Genomic DNA, 18,017 nt, shown 5'->3' on the forward strand with positions numbered 1-18,017 from the left:
AGTAAGCTCTGGGAATTGGTGATGGACAGGGAAGCCTGGCGTACTGCAGTCCATGGAGTTGCAAAGAGTCGGACATGACTGTGCCACTGAACTAAACTGAACTGCAGAATGAGGGGCGTGTATGTAGCTCAAGTTTTGCTTGCCAGTTTGTGAAGCCCACCGACACTAACTAACCATATAAGAGGCCCTACCCCTCAGGTTCTGGAGGGTCCAAGCAGCTGGCAAGAGTGAAATGAATTTGGGGGCCTGGGAGTTATTGGTTCAAGGTGGCAGGTTTCAGTGAGCACTGTAAACCTTTCTTGGCATCCCGGCCCTCCTGTGAGTCCTGAGCTCCTGGCAGTTTTTGGTTGTTCTAGGACCTGAGTCTCTCTGTCCGTGAATTCCTGCATCCCATGGGGAACTTCTAAGGGCTTCCCTGATGGCTCAGATGGTAAAGAATCCACCTGCAATGCAGGAGACCTGGGTTCAATCCCTGGGTTGGGAAGATCCCCTGGAGAATGGAATGGCTATCCACTCCAGTATTCTTGCCTGGTGAATTCCATGGACAGAGGAGCCTGGCGGGCTACAGTCCATGGGGTTGCAAAGAGTTGGCCACTACTGAGCAACTAACACACACACGTTGGGGAACTTTTACAATTCTGGCTCCAGCAATATGTCCCTGACCCCCAGTCTCCTTCACTTCCTAAAACACTTGGTGGGGCAGGGGGAAAACGCAGCTACTAAGATAATTCTGACGTCACCTTCATCCTCAGGCACTCAGGGCCAGGGCTGTGTCTCCAGGTAGACTTCTGAGATGGCAGTCCCAGTCCTTGGGGTGAAGCGAGAGTCGGTGGAGGGTGACAGATCTGTGGCTAATCTTTTCCCAACCTTTTTTTTTTTTTTGGCTCCCTGCCCTTTCCATTCATTTGAAACTGGCTCAGGCACACAGCTGCTGAGAAACGTCTTTATCAAGACCCTCTTTTACAAAATGATGACTTCTGTCTTAGTGCTATTGGCGGTTATCGCTCTTTTCTTCTGTATTGAAGGAACATTTCCCCTTATTTTCCTCCTGCTCTGGATGAATTGAGTTTTCTTTCAGAATCATTGTAAGTTGCAGTTGTTTTTCTAAGGGCTCTGGATTCTTGCCTACACACCCTATTATTTCTTTGAATCCTTTAAAAATTTTTCTTTGAATTCTTGAACAAGCTGGCTCAGTTTATTCTCACTGACACTCACTTCTGTTACAGGAACTCTGTCTCCAACCCCAGATGTTTTTGCTTTGAACGCTTCTCATCCAGAAAGCTGATTTTATTCTGTGCCCTTGAGTTATTATTTTTAATAATAGTGTTGTTTGCCTGTATTCCTCTGTTTCCTGAAGAAAGTCTTCGGACACAATTGGAAATTCTTTATTTTAATATCATGAACTTGGGTTTTCACAGAGTCCGTTTACCAATGTTATGCCATCAGTTTCCCAAGATTTGGCGTGTTTGGACGCCCTACCTGGGGGCTATTACCAGGTTTACTTCAGAAAGCAGGAGAAGCCAAAAGCTACAAAACTCTGAAACACCCAAGGTTAGCTGGAGAATGAAAAAAAAAAATAAAACGCACGAAAACATATGCCATTTTTAACTAAATATAAACTGTTTATATTTAACCTCAGCCACATTCTTATGAAGATACCCTTAGGAACTTGGCCTGAAGTGTACAAAATAATAATATTACTGGTATCTTAAGCCATGTATATGGCAGGAGTTATGTGAAATATTTTACAGGTGAGTTTTATACTCACAGCAAATCCATTTAAGGAAAGTAAGGCTGTAGCTGTGCACTTGTATGCTCGCTCAGTCGCTCAGTCCTATCTGAGTCTTTGTGACCCCATGGACTGTAGCACTCCAGGCTCCTCTGTCCATGGAATTTCCCAGGCAAGGATACTGGAGTGGGTTGCCATGCCCTCCTCCAGGGGATCTTCCTGATCCAGGGATCAAACCTGCGACTCTTACACTTCTGCATTGGCAGGCAGATTCTTTACTACTGTGCCACGTGGGAAGCCCAAGGCTCTGGGAGAATTAACTAAAAAGCAAGCAAACCTAGGTTTCAAGTATTGAATGGAAAAACCAAGATTTGAACTTGCATAGCCTTAGACACGGAGAAGGCAATGGCACCCCACTCTAGTACTCTTGCCTGGAAAATCCCATGGACAGAGGAGCCTGGTAGTCTGCAGTCCATGGGGTCTCAAAGAGTCGGACATGACTGAGCAACTTCACTTTCACTTTTCACTTTCATGCACTGGAGAAGGAAATGGCAACCCACTCCAGTATTCTTGCTTGGAGAATCCCAGGGACAGAGGAGCCTGTTGGGCTGCCGTCTATGGGGTTGCACAGAGTCGGACACGACTGATGCGACTTAGCAGCAGCAGCAGCAACAGCCTTCGTACAACATTGATCAGATAAAGAAAGGTTGGAATGTTAAATCAGTACTATATAGACAAATCTCAGACTTGAGTGGACATCAGAATCCCTGGAGAGCTTGCAGGACTTTCTAACAGGTTCTGAGATGCTGCTGCTGGCCAGGGGACCACACTTTGACATTCACTGCCTCATATACATAGTACATTTGGACATTGCTTCATGGTCTCTCCTTTGATTTCCCAACAATTTGTCTTTCATCCTGGTTCTGACACATTTCTTTTGCTGCCCCATGATGTAGCTGTCAAAGAATGACCAGTAAACTGTGAGTTCTTCAAAGGCATGATGCCTGTTCAAGTTCTTTCTATGTGAGCCTCCTAACAGGTGCAGATAAGTGTTCATTAACACTTATGATGAGAATGGTGTAGGGTCTTCTTACATGTAGTTAGTAAACAATGGGCTTCCCAGACGTGTTAGTGGTAAAGAACCTGCCTGCCAATGCAGGAGATGTAAGAGATGCAGGTTCGACCCCTGGGTCAGGAAGATCCCCTGGAGAAGCAATTCACTTAGAATTTAAGTAAATAGCAATTCACAATAGCAATTCACTTCAGTATTCTTGCCTGGAGAATCCCATGGGCAGAGGAGCCTAGCAAGCTACAGTGCATAGGGTTGCACAGAGTCAGACATGATTGAAGTGACTTAGCACATATGCAGTAAGCAAATGCTTATATTCAGTTCAGTTCAGTTGCTCAGTCTTGTCCAACTCTTTGTGACCCCATGAGCTGCAGCACGCCAGGGCTCCCTGTCCAACAGCAACTCCTGGAGCCTGCCCAAACTCATGTCCATTGAGTTGGTGGTGCCATCCAACCATCTTATCCTTTGTCATCCCCTTCTCCTCCTGCCCCCAATCTTTCCCAGCATCAGGGTCTTTTCAAATGAGTCAGCTCTTTGCATCAGGTGGCCAAAGTATTGGCATTTCAGCTTCAACTTCAGACCTTCCAATGAACACCCAGGACTGATCTCCTTTAGGATGGACTGGTTGGATCTCCTTGCCGTCCAAGGGACTCTCAAGAGTCTTCTCCAACACCACAGTTCAAAAGCATCAATTCTTCATCGCTCAGGCCTCTTCACGGTCCAACTCTCACATCCATACGTGACTACTGGAAAAACCATAGCCTTGACTAGATGGACTTTGTTGGCAAAGTAATGTCTCTGCTTTTTAATATGCTGTCTAGGTTGGTCATAACTTTCCTTCCAAGGAGTAAGCGTCTTTTAATTTCATGGCTGCAATCATCATCTGCAGTGATTTTGGAGCCCAGAAAAATAAATTCTCACACTGTTTCCACTGTTTCCCCATCTATTTGCCATGAAGTGATGGGACCAGATGCCATGATCTTTGTTTTCTGAATGCTGAGCTTTAAGCCAACTTTTTCACTCTCCTCTTTCACTTTCATCAAGAGGCTCTTTAGTTCTTCTTCACTTTCTGCCATAAGGGTGGTGTCATCCGCATATCTGAGGTTATTGACATTTCTCCTGGCAATCTTGATTCCAGCTTGTGCTTCATCCAGCTCAGCGTTTTTCATGATGTACTTACTCTGCATATAAGTTAAATAAGCAGGGTGACAATATACAGTCTTGAGGTACTCCTCTTCCTATTTGGAACCAGTCTGTTGTTCCATGTCAAGTTCTAATTGTTGCTTCCTGACCTGCATACAGGTTTCTCTAGAGGCAGGTCAGGTTGTCTGGTATTCCCATCTCTTGAAGAATTTTCCAAAGTTTGTTGTGATCCACACAGTCAAACACTTTGGCATAGTCAATGAAACAGAAGTAGATGTTTTTCTGGAACTCTCTTGCTTTTTTGATGATCCAACAGATGTTGGCAGTTTGATCTCTGATTCCTTGCCTTTTCTAAATCCAGCTTGAACATCTGGAAGTTTAAGATTTGCATATTGTTGAAGCCTGGCTTGGAGAATTTTGAGCATTACTTTACTAGCGTGTGAGATGAGTGCAATTGGGCGGTAGTTTGAGCATTCTTGGAGAAGGCAATGGCACCCCACTCCAGTACTCTTGCTTGGAAAATCCCATGGATGGAGGAGCCTGTTAGGCTGCAATCCATGGGGTTGCTAAGAGTCAGACACGACTGAACGACTTCACTTTCACTTTTCACTTTCATGCGTTGGAGATGGAAATGGCAACCCACTCCAGTGTCTTGCCTGGAGAATCCCAGGGACAGGGGAGCCTGGTGGGCTGCTGTCTATGGGGTCGCACAGAGTTGGACACGACTGAAGTGACTTAGCATAGCATAGCATTGAGCATTCTTTGGCATTGCCTTTCTTTGGGATTGGAATGAAAACTGACCCTTTCCAATCCTATGGCCATTGCTGAGTTTTCCAAGTTTGCTGGCATATTGAGTGCAGCACTTTCACAGCATCATCTTTTAGGATTTGAAATAGCTCAACTGAAATTCCATCACTTCCGCTAGCTTTGTTTGTAGTGATGCTTCCTAAGGCCCACTTGACTTGACATTCCAAGATGTCTGGCTCTAGGTGAGTGATCACACCATGATGATTATTTGGATCATTATGATCTTTTTTGTATAGTTCTTCTGTGTATTCTTGCCACCTCTTCTTAATATCTTCTGCTGCTGTTAGGTCCATACCATTTCTGTCCTTTATTGTGCCCATCTTTACATGAAATGTTCCCTTGGTATCTCTAATTTTCTTGAAGAGATCTCTAGTTTTTCCCATTCTATTGTTTTCCTCTATTTCTTTGCATTGATTACTGAGAAAGGTTTTTTTTTTTTTAAATCTCTCCTTGCTATTCTTTAGAACTCTGCATTCAAATGGGTATACATTTCCTTTTCTCCTTTGCCTTTCACTTTTCTTCTTTTCTCAGCTATTTGTAAGGCCTCCTCAGACAACCATTTTGTCTTTTTGCATTTGTTTTTCTTGGGAATGGTCTTGATCACTGTCTCCTGTACAATGTCACGAATCTTTGTTCATAGTTCTTCAGGCACTCTATCAGATCTAATCCCTTGAATCTATTTGTCACTTCCACTGTATAATCATAAGGGTTTTGATTTAGGTCATACCTGAATGGTCTAGTGATTTTCCCTACTTTATTTGATTTAAATCTGAATTTTGCAATAAGGAGTTCATGCAACATGGATGACATTCCCATTTAGGGGCCATGCTTGAAAATTATAAGCCTAGGCTTACCATCATTCCAAATGAAATTGGAATGGGGCCTCTTATAGGCAATGAAGCTAGAAGTCACCAGGGTTAGTTATTCATAAACTCTTCTAACCTCTGAAAGTAAAGGTATGGGGACTGAGGAACAGTTATTAATTGGACGGAAGAGCCTGGCAGGCTATAGTCCATGGGGTCACAAGAGTTGGACATGACTTAGTGACTAAACCACCACCACCACAGCTCTCAGAAGCTGCTCTGGTCCAGACAGTTCCACCAAAACCCCCAGGACTCTGACTTGTTGGCCTGGATGGGATCACACACACATCCTTGACCAACTCTGAGGCTGGAGTTCAAAGACACCCATCATAGAAGTAGCTTTCCTGAGAGGTGTGGCTGGTTTCATGGATCACTTCCCTCACTATTGCATCATCAGAACAAGGTAGCTCTCTAGAAGTTCTGGGAGGGCTGCTTAAGATCCTTTGTCATTTGAGACACCAAGATGACCTTAATAACTTTTTGGTCCATCTGCATCTTGGCTTGGAGGTCCAATTTTATTAAGCATGGTCTGTTTCTTTTGGTGGAAAATATTTTTATTTTTCCTCATTTTGTAATTGTATGAGTAATAAACGAACATGTTCTTGCTATGTAAAATGTCTATAAACAACACAGAAGGATTCAGAGCTAATACTCCTTCCGAATCATTCCTCCTCCCACTCTTCTTCCCAGCAATACCCACGCTGTCTTTGGCTCCTCTCTGTGCCCCAGGTCTCTGAAGGTCGACCCAGTGAACTAAGCATCCTCATGTTCATACGCTTATGTGGTCCAGTCTTCTTTAGCAAGTTTCCCTTATCCTCCTCAACCACTTTTTTCTTTGTCCCCTACCAGCCATACTGAGATCATCTGAGATTTCAGTTTCCCGTCAGTATAAAAAAAAACTTAGAGTTATGCATCAATAATTGCTTAGGTATAAAGTGTACCTGAAAATTTTGTTGATTCTTTTCTTATCATTGTTTCTTGCAGCCCACATCCTTCTCTTTTTTTGTAGTCCTTGTTTTCCTGAAATGCTTCTTTCATAGAACGTCTGTGGGTGGTTAACTTTCTGAGTCTTTGCTTTGCCCTCCTATTTGAATGCTAGTTTGGGTGGATATAAGATTCTTGGCTTAATACTCTTCTTCATCCTTTCTATGGTATTTGTTTTCATATATCTGGTGCTGAAAGAGAACTTTCCCTCTACTTTTTTCTTTTATTTTCCTGGAATTCCCATGAAGCTAATGTGGAAACTTCTGCATCTAAATTTCATGACTTTACACTGTGTTTTATGTTTCAGTCTGTTTGGTGGTAGGAGGTTGTCTTCAGTTTTGGGAGGTTTTCTGGGCTCCATTGTCCAGGTTTGCACAGTTCTTCAATTTTGTACATCTCTGGAGCCCAGTGATTGAATTTTCTATGTAGTAAAAACCAGGTAGACACATGATGGAAAAATCAAACTCTCATTCCTTGTGGTTACCAAAATTTATACAAAAATGCCTTCAGTTCAGTCACTCAGTCATGTCTGAATCTTTGCGAGCCCATGAACCACAGCATGCCAGGCCTCCCTGTCCATTACCAACTCCTGGAGTTTATTCAAACTCATGTCCATTGAGTCCATGATGCCATCTAACCATCTAATTCTCTGTTGCCCCTCCTCCCACCCTCAATCTTTCCCAGCATCAGGGTCTTTTCCAATGAATCAGGTCTTTGCATCAGGTGGCCAAAGTTTTGGAACTTCAGCTTCAACATCAGTCTTTCCAGTGAACACCCAGGACTGATCTCCTTTAGGATGGACTGGTGGGATCTCCTTGTAGTCCAAGGGACTCTCAAGAGTCTTCTCCAAAACCACAGTTGAAAAGCATCAATTCTTCTGTGCTCAGCTTTCTTTATAGTCCAACTCTCACATCCATACATGACTACTGGAAAAACCATAGCCCTGACTAGATGGACCTTTGCTGACAATGTAATGTCTCTGCTTTTTAATATGCTGTCTAGGTTGGTCATAACTTTCCTTTCAAGGAGTAAGCGACTTTTAATTTCATGGCTGCAATCACCATCGGCAGTGATTTTGGAGCCCAAAAATGCCTTGGAATACACCAAGAAAAGTATGAGATTTATATAATAAAAACTGCAGTCTTATTAAAGACAATAAATAATATCTGAATTTGAGACAACTCTCATGTTTGTGGATAAAAAACTTAATAATAAATGTAAATTCTTTTCAAGGTAGCATATGAAATTTCAATGGAATTCAAATGGTTTTTTAGGTGTGGGAGAATCTCATTAAATAATCTTAAAGTTCTTAAGGAAAAATATGCACAAGAGACTCATAAATTGACCAATGACATATAAGAGAGTTCAGATAAAGGTCCATACAGAAATAGGAATTTAACATACCACAAAGTTGGCACATTAATCCAGCAAGACATGAATGAATGATTAAATCAGTGATATTCATATAAATTCTTACTTAAGTACTTGTATAAGCCTTACAAATAGCTGAGAAGAGAAGAGAAAGGCTAAGAAGAAAGGGAAAGATATACCCAACTGAATGCAGAGTTCCAGAGAATAGTAAGGAGAGATAAGAACACTTTCTTAGGTGAACAATGCAAAGAAATAGAGGAAAAAAATAGAATGGGAAAGATGAGAGATCTCTTCAAGAAATTTGAGATACCAAGGGAACATTTCATACAAAGTTGGGCACAATAAAGGACAGAAATGGCATGGACCTACCAGAAACAGAAGATAATAAGAAGTGGCAAGAATACACAGAAGAACTATACACAAAAGCTCTTAATGACCTGAGTAATCATAATGGTGTGGTCACTAACCTAGAGCCAGACATCCTGGAGTGTGAAGCCGAGTGGACCTTAGGAAACTTTACTACAAAAAAGCTAGTGGAGGTGATGGAATTCCTGCTGAGCTATTTCAAATCCTGAAAGATGATGCTGTTAGGATCAAGTGCTACACTCAATATCCCAGCAAATTTGGAAAACTCAGCAATGGCCACAGGACTGGAAAAGGCTAGCTTTTGTTCTAATTCCAAAGAAAGGCAGTGTTGAAGAATATTCAAACTACTGCACAATTTCACTCATTTCACATTCTAGCAAGGTCGTGCTCAAAATCCTTCGAGCTAGGCTTTTACAGTACATGAACCAAGAACTTCCAGATGTACAAGCTGGATTTAGAAGAGGTAGAGGAGCTAGAGATCAAATTGTCAACATCTGTTGGGTCATAGAGAAAGCAAAGGAATTCTGAAAACCTCTACTTCTGCTTCACTGACTATGCTAAAACCTTTGACTGTGTGAAGTGAGTGAAAGTCGCTCAGTCATGTCCAACTGTTTGCGACCCCATGGACTGTAGTCCATGGAATTCTCCAGGCCAGACTACTGGAGTAGTTAGCCTTTCACTTCTCCAGGGGATCTTCCCAACCCAGGGATTGAACCCAGGTCTCCCGCATTGCAGGTGGATTCTTTACCGGCTGAGCCACCAGGGAAGCCCAAGAATACTGGAGTGGGTAGCCTGTCCCTTCTCCTGTGGATCTTTCCAACCCAGGAATTGAACTGGGGTCTCCTGCTTTGCAGGCAGATTCTTTACCAATTGAGCTATCCTGTGTGGATCACAACAAACTGTGGAAAATTCTTAAAGAGATGGGAATATTAGAGCACTTTACCTGTCTCCTGAGAAACCTGTATGTAGGTCAAGAAGCAGAGCTAGAACTGGACATGAATCAACTGGCTGGTTCAAAATTGGGAAAGGTGTACATCAAGGCTGTATATTGTCACCCTGCTTATTTAACTTATATGTAGGGAGAAAAGTGAAAGTTAGTCCCTCAGTTGTGTCCCAGTCTTTGCAACCCTATGGACTATAGCCTGTCAGGCTCCTCTGTCCATGAAATTCTCCAGGCAAGAATAGCAGAGTGTGTAGCCATTCTGTTCTCCGGGGGATCTTTCCCACCCAAGGATTGAACCTGGGTCTCCTGCATTGCAGGTGGATTCTTTACCATCTGAGTCACCAGGGAAGCCCCAGAGTCATTATGTGAAATGCTGGGCTGGATGGCTCACAAGCTGAAATCGATTGCCAGGAGAAATATCAACAACCTCAGATATGCAGATGATTCCACTCTAATGGCAAAAAGCAAAGAAGAAATAAAGAGCCTCTTGATAGGTGAAAGAGGAGAGTGAAAAAGCTGGCTTGAAACTCAGCTTTCTAAAAACTAAGATCATGGTATCTAGTCCCATCACTTCATGGCAAACAGATAGGGAAAAAGTGGAAACAGTGGAAGATTTTATTCTCTTTGGCTCCAAAATCAATGTGGATAGTGACTGCAGAGATGAAATTAAAAGATGCTTTCTCCTTGGAAGAAAAGCTATGAAAAACCCAGACAGCATATTCAAAAGCAGAGAAATCACTTTTCCGATCAAGGTCTGTATAGTCAAAGCTATTGTTTTTCTGGTAATCATTTATTATGGATGTGAGAGTTGAACCATAAAGCAGGCTGATGCTGAAGAATTGATGCTTTCAAACTGTGGTGCTGGAGAAGACTCTTGAGAGCCTCTTGGACAGCAAGGAGATCAAATCAGTCAATCCCAAAGGAAATCAACCATGGATATTCATTGGGAGGACTGCTGCTGAAGTTGAAGCTCCAAAACTTTGGCTACCTGATGCAAAGAGCTGACTCATTGGAAAAGACCTGATGCTGGGAAAGATTGAGGGCAGGAGGAGAAGGGGAACACAGAGGATGAGATGATTGGATGCCATCACTGACTCAGTGGACATGCGTTTGAGGAAACTCTCAGAGATAGTGAAAGACAGGGTAGCCTGGCATGCTGTATTCCATGGGGTTGCAAAGATTTGGACATGACTTAGCAACTGAACAACAACAACTCATAAAGTAGTAGTCCATTTGAAGGCTAGCATTATAATTCATGCCATAGCCTATATAGACAAATAAATCCCAAATAGATTTAAAAGCTAAACGAAAACCATTAAATAAACTGAAAGCATAGATAGGTAAATAATAAATAAATATTCTTAAAATAAAATTTGGAAGATTATTATGAAGACCTGTGGACACAAGATCTTCTCATGCAAGATAAGGCATTCCAAAGCCACACCAGAAAGGATAGGCATGTAATCACAGGAATTATTACTATATTACTATGGTAACAAGTTCTTTTAGGTAAAATGTAGAAACTGACCATCAAAAGATTAACATCACATTAATCTAGAAGAAAAAGATGAAGAACCTAATAGAAAACTGGACCAAAGATATGAACAGTCAGTTAACAGAAAAAGAAGTGCAAATAGCCAATAAACAATAGAAAACTACACAATCTAATTAGATGACAGGGAGATTCAAATGAAAACAACAACAGAAAAGAAATACTTTTGCCCACAAGAGGCAAAGTTTCAAAAGATTGATGTTGTCCACTGTTATGTATGGATGTGAGAGTTGGACTGTGAAGAAAGCTGAGCGCCGAAGAATTGATGCTTTTGAACTGTGGTGTTGGAGAAAACTCTTGAGAGTCCCTTGGACTGCAAGGAGACCCAACCAGTCCATTCTGAAGGAGATCAGCCCTGGGAGTTCTTTGGAAGGAATGATGCTAAAGCTGAAACTCTAGTACTTTGGCCACCTCATGCGAAGAGTTGACTCATTGGAAAAGACTCTGATGCTGGGAGGGATTGGGGGCAGGAGGAGAAGGGGACGACAGAGGGTGAGATGGCTGGATGGCATCACTGACTCGATGGACGTGAGTCTGAGTGAACTCCGGGAGTTGGTGATGGACAGGGAGGCCTGGCGTGCTGCGATTCATGGGGTCGCAAAGAGTGGAACACGACTGAGTGACTGAACTGAACTGAACTGTTACAAAGGGTAGAGAAGTAAACTTGCTTAGACATTGGTGGGGACAGGACAAATTGCTACAGACCCTCGGGAGGGTAATTCCACTTGGCAGTGTTGGTGGTGATGTTTATGTAGTGCCGCGAGTGTGGCAGTGTTTGTCATCTTATATGATTCCCTGAAGTTGGACATGGTCTTTATATAACTGTGACAGCAGTGGAGGTACTGGCATACCTGTGAAGGTTGTGGTGGTGGTAATAACAACTCTGAGAAGTTAGTCTACATGTTATTCTGCACATTCGTCAAGGAATTCACATAGCTTTGCATTAGTGTTGGTGGTGGTATTCACAAGAATCTGTGATGTTGGTTGTGGTCATATTCATATAACTGCAGAGTTGGTGGCTGTGGTATTCATGTGACTGTGCAAGGATCTAAGTGGTAGTGTTCATCTACCTCTGTAGTGGTGAGCATGTTATGGGTTTTTCTGTGGAATGGGTGTAGACGGTCTTCATATAATTCTGCTGTGGGGGACATGATATTCATATATCTGCAGTGTTGCTGATAGCATTGAAATGATGTTGGATGTTGTTTATGGTGTTTACACAACCTGTGGTGTTGGTTGTGGTAATCACATAACTCAGTGGTTGTGTTGGTGATAGTCTTCTCATAACCTCACCATTGGCTGTCTGTTCCCATAGCTCCCACGGCTCCCATAGCTGTGATGTTGGTCATGGTATCCACACAGCCCTATCATGGTGGTGATATTTGCATACACATAATGTGCCACCATGATAAGTGCATTCATATGACTTTATGATGTTGCTGATGTTATTTCCATGGCCTTTTGAGGTTGGCCAGGTGTTTGCATTTCACATATCATCATTGTCAGGGCAGAGGTGGTGGATGATCCGGCCACCCAGGATGGCTGTTTTCTTGCTCTCTGTACATCCCCTGCTTGACCAGTGCCAGCTATACCTACACCCTACTCACATGACTAACCTTCCCACATCCTTGCCCCCGGCCCCAGCCAGTGATCATTCTAAGCTTTGGTTTAGAGCATCTCCACCATGATACCTTATCAAATGGGCCATTATGGACATGCTCACTTGCTGGTTTTCCCTGGTAACTGATAGCCAACCTGATGTCAGTTCCCCCTATAACTGGTAACCTCCCTCTCCCCCTAGGAGCGAAGACTACTGCCCTGTTCTGCCCGCTGTCTGCTGCACATGGTGGGTTGTTGCTCCGGGACCTTGCTTCAGACATGTGAGATTCCCCCCATCCATTAAGCCATTGATGTCTCTGTTGCTGACACCAGCTCTTTCTTGGGTCTTGAAGCGGGGCAAATGCCGGGCTTGCAGGCCTGTAGGGTTCAGCCCAACAGGTGATATTCAAATAACTGTGTGGCAGAGGTCTTGTATTCACATGACCCCGCATCACTGGGGAAGGTTGTGTTCGTAGACACTGCAATTCATCACAGTATTCATAATCCTAAGATGTTATTTTGTCATGGCATAATTGTATAGCATTGATATTGTTATTCACAGATCTTGTGAGGTTGGTGATGGTGTAATTCAGATAACATCAGGACTTGGGCGTGGAATTCACACAGCTCTACAATGATGGTCGTGTTGGCATTAGCATGGCACTGTGGGGTAGTGATATTCCCATAACTGAGAGAGCATTCACAGAATTCACATTTTGCTATGGTTGTGTGGGTGGTATCATATAATTCTGCAGTGTTATAAAATGGTCTTCAATAGCTCTGTGATGATGGGCATAGTAACTATCTGACCTGCAGTGATTATGTCATATTCACACATCTGCAGTGGTGGGCATGGAGGTTTCCATAACTGCAGTGGTGGTAGGAATGGTCGTCACACATTTTAGAGTTATTGACCAACTTTGCCACTTTGGTTGAAGTAATTACTTCACTTTGTAATGTTGCTGGTGATGGTGTTCACATACCTCTGGGATGTGGTTGTGATGTTCACATAACTGTGACAGTGGTGGTCTTGACAATCCTGTAACTCAGCAAAGGGGGTCGTGGTCTGCACATATCTTAGTGACAGTGGTCATCATCTAACCCTGCTGTGGCGATGATGGCATCCACACAAGTCTATAATAGCGATAGTGGTAGTCACGTGATCATGCACTGTTGTTTACTGTTTTCCTGTGACTTGCGACCTCGTTGTAGTATACATAACTCTGCAATGTTAGTCATGGTACTCATGTACGTTTGTGATAATGGATGTGGTATTCGAGTAAGTCTTCGACTTTGGTGGTGGAGGTGGTAGTTATATAATCCTGTGATGCTGGTCTCAGCATTCACGTGATTCTGTGATATTGTCCCTTTAATCATATGACTCTGCAGGGTTGGTGGTCATCTTATTCATATGTCTCTGTGACCGTTCATGGTACCCACTTAACTGATGGAGGTGGTGGTATTTAAATAACTCTGTGACTGTGCAGTGGTTGGAGTAATAGTCACATTTCAGAGAAGTTTGAAGTTTTGCTTGAGGTTATGTAAGATGATATGACAGAGCCAGGCTCAAATTCAGTTTTTCTGTATAATTTAAATGCAGTCTTTTCTGTACTACACCATGAGGTCCCTTCCTGCTATGTCTAAATTTAAAGTCATTAGTATAAAACATCTGTACCTTCAAACTCCCCCAAGGGCTTTGGAACACGAATATTCTATCTCTTCCATTCTAGTTGTTTGTCTGTAGCTTTAACTGTGGCCATATATTCACATGTACACATACATTCTCATGTATAAAACTGATAAACAAATGTAGCTACAAATTTAGATGTTAAGTTGAAATTCTGGAAATTTATGTTAAATAATTCAGAAGAGGTCTTTCTGGTAAACCAAAATAAAACACCGTTGGGGATACTCTGTAGTTTGTTCAAAGCCCAAAATGTATTTACTAAATAGTGAAGTGTAAAGTTGGCCAAAATGTTGGTACTATAGTGTTTTCGTTCTTTCTTTAAATATTATAAACTTCTGGAAATTTAGTAAAGGACTGGAAATGGGATGCTGGGATGTTGGGTGGTGGTTACATGACAGGTGCATGTTTAAATGATCATTGAGTTGTACATTTATGATTTCTGCATTTTATGACATACAAGTTATACCTCAACAAAAGCTTTTGAAGGTGTATTGCTAAAGAAAGTGAACATCCTAATGGGTTTCGTGAAAGTTAAGTATAGTGCCAAATGTAAGCACTCAGGATATTTTCTGATGGGTGTGAGTTATTACTTCTATAGAAACAGAACGAAGTGTCACCATGAATAAAAAGTTACAATGTGGTTGAAAAATTGTGTATGGCTCCCCCAAATGACTTTGCTTTGGTTAGGAATCATCTCTTCATCTTAGTTCTCTGACTCATGACTTACATTTTCTCTCCTTGCAGTATCTGGGGTGCATTGAAGTTCTTCGCTCCATGAGGTCTCTTGACTTCAGTACAAGGACGCAAATTACCAGGTAAGCCCTCTTGAAAATGGACTCCTGTGATTTTACTTGAGAAAGGAATGATTTCTGAAGTAAACCACTAGAAATTTCCAGAGGGAAAGTCTGCCCCTTGAGTGCTGGTGACCAGGGACAGGGAGTCAGGACTCACTGTCTCAAGTCTCCTGAGTGTTCTATGTTTGTGACATGTATGTCTTGACACAAGCCTCCTGAAGAACACTCCTCACTTCCAAACTCTTTTTATAATTAAGTTGCAGACAAATGGAGTGTTTATGTTTGTTTCTTTAATAAAAGAAACTCTTAGACCAGACTGATATTTTAAATCTCTGTTATTTCTTTTTTTTTTTTAAATCAAGATGTCAAGAGAGAATTTCCAATGGTATACACAGAAATTAAAATGCACAGAGTTGGAAGTAGAAATCTTAATGGGAGTAATAATTTAGAAAGCAGACTGATTCTTTTAAGGCTTCAGTGATTTTGAGCAGGTTTATATGTTTTAAACCAGATTTTAAACTTGAGGGCCAATTCTGTTTTTAAGCATGTTTTTATAAAATTCATAGCCTAGTAGAACTTGTATCTTTAGAAAAATGCCAATTTCAAGTCATCTTGAAGAAGAGAACCAGAAAGCTAGGACTAGGTCTGTGAAATAGCTACATTTCAGAAGGCGATGAGCTTATATTGCTTTGGCAGTAGTGGCATTGTTTAATTTAAACAGTGACCTCAGAAAATGCCTCAATTTTATTTCGTTCAAATTTGTCTATTGGATATCTTTGCATTAGCAAGCCAAAAACTAAAGATTGAGCTTTAGAAAGCAATTATTTATGGTAATTAGCTGCTCAGTAATTTACATACCTCAGTTCTACGTTTTAAGCATCACAATGAAACCTCTTCTTGCTCATTGAAGAAATTCATGTTCAAAAGAGTTGATGTCTTCCTTCTCTCTCAAGCAACTCAAGACACACTTATTGTGAACACAGTAGTAATCTACGCCAAGGGGAGAATCCATCTCCACATATTTGTAGAAAATGGTTTATGGATATTGCCAAGGCAAAAGAATGGTATTTTGAAGTGAGAGCAGTTAGAATAAAAGTCTGAGTGTTTAGTCAATCACTCATTCATCCCAGCTGTGAGAAGGCAGTGCTGTGTAGGGGGTGTGGGCAGAATGCTTAACCATGGACCTAGGGACACTGGAACCCCTGACTCTGGTCACCTGCTCATGGGGGGGTGGTAGTTGTTGTGTTTTTTTAACTTCAAAACCCTGAAGTATATTTGATTTACAATGTTGTGTATGGTGCCGTTGTTTTTTAAAGAGAATTGTCAGCCATTTCTATTGAATTTTCTTTATAGGTCCTAGAACTTCCGAGATAATTTATGTCATTTTAATTCTTCTGATATATTTTTTGAGTCTTTACCATGGCTGCTGTCCTGCTTTGCCAGACCCCCTGTTTTGGGGGAGAAAGACACACATGCAAATGGCCAAGTCCTGCTTTTCAGGAATGGAGGTGGGCAGGACGGCCAGTAGCAATCCCGGTGTGCCTTTGGATCAAGGTCTGGGCATTCTTTGGGTGCCAAATGGCCAGATAAAATCATGGTAGTGGTAGAAAAAAGCTGTGGAGCAGACATCCAATTCCACTCTATTTAGATTCTAGCAGCGGTGCAGCACTGTAATGGGCCAAGTGAAGTGCCATTCCTTGACTCAGGAAACTCGGTGTTGTACTTTGATTATATCAGAATTGCCTTGGGTTTATTAGACTTAAAAAATATCAATATATTTATTTTAATTGAAATATAGTTGATTTATGATATCATGTTAACTTCTGTTGTACTGCAAAGTGATTCAGTTATACATACATATAAATATATGTATACATTGTTCTCGATTTATTAGACTTTTTGAAAACTGTTTGCTTTTCTCTGTGATGCTTTTTGTCTTTTGCCTCATTTTTATCATGTGACCTGTTTCTTATTTTGTTACGAGCCAGACAGCACTTGTAGGAAACGGTTTGACAAATCAACATCAGAAAGCAGCCTTCACACCCAGGACAAGAATGCTCAATGGTGTCCTGTGGATGTGGCACGATTTCAAGTCTGTGTGGCAGCTGAGTGTTAAACATACCTGTGATTAAATTCTCCCATCTTGATGTGCTTTATATGCTAAAGGCATTCTTGAAAGGTTGTAGGGAAACCTAATGCTGTAGTTAAGTTCTATTGTTGATGTTGTCTCTAAGTCATGTCCAACTCTTGCAACCTTATGGATTGTAGCCCGCCAGGCTCCTCTGTCCATGGGGATCTCCAGGCAAGAAGGTTGTAAGTGCATTGGCATTTCCTTCTTCAGGGGGTCTTCCTGACCCAGGGATTGAACCTGTGTCTCCTGTATTGGCAGGGAGATTCTTTACCATTGAGCCACCTAGGAAGCCCAGCTATATAGTACTATACTGTAAAAAATTTAAAATACTTTTCATACAAATAATATATAAAAAAGCAAACAAAAAATAAATAAAACATTTTTAATCTTACAGGATAGTACCTTGAAAAGTACAGGAGTACCTGCTACATCACTGCTGCTGTAATGCTTGCTTCCAGGCATCCTGAACTTGAAATAAAGATACCGTACCTCTATACTCTAGACAATACTGTAGTAAAGTACCCAAAAGCACAACCCCTGGAAGAGGGTGCACCCATGTGACAGTGTGTGCCACACGTGTGAACTCATTTATGTGATTTGGACATGTGAACCATGTTCACATCTTAGCAAGTTTGCAACTTGAAGGCTTGGGCTTCCCTGATGGCTCAGCAGTAGAGAATCTGCCTGCAGTGCAGGAGATGCATGAGACCTGAGTTTGATTCCTGGGTTGGGAAGATCCCCTGGAGAAGGGCATGGCAACCCACTCCAGTATTCTTGCTTGCAGAATCCCATGGACAGAGGAGCCTAGCAGGCTACAGTCCACGGGGTCACAGAGTCGGACATGACTGAAGCGACTGAGCGTGCACGCGCGCGCGCGCACACACACACAAACTTGAAGGATCATATGTGGGGACTTACTGTATTTATGAAAGTCTGCTCAGGGGACAGAGACGCTTGACAGATGAAGAAAAAACTTTTG

The 18,017-nt window shown here is 42.0% G+C and overlaps 1 protein-coding gene across 6 annotated transcripts in view; it reads left to right on the top strand.

The window, feature by feature from the left end:
- SHC3 (SHC adaptor protein 3) overlaps window positions 1-18,017 on the top strand; it is a 191,692-nt gene that overhangs the window by 39,912 nt on the left and 133,763 nt on the right. For 5 of the 6 annotated variants that reach the window (XM_059889513.1, XM_059889512.1, XM_059889511.1 and 2 more), the window contains one exon: window positions 14,858-14,928. In XM_059889513.1, coding sequence (XP_059745496.1) covers window positions 14,858-14,928 — 71 coding nt within the window. Of the gene's footprint in view, window positions 1-12,380; window positions 12,674-14,857; window positions 14,929-18,017 lie in introns of those variants that run through there. The other variant, XM_059889514.1, reaches the window with a different exon arrangement.

This window comes from Bos taurus, chromosome 8 (assembly GCF_002263795.3).
Source record: "Bos taurus isolate L1 Dominette 01449 registration number 42190680 breed Hereford chromosome 8, ARS-UCD2.0, whole genome shotgun sequence".
Lineage (NCBI taxonomy): Eukaryota > Metazoa > Chordata > Mammalia > Artiodactyla > Bovidae > Bos > Bos taurus.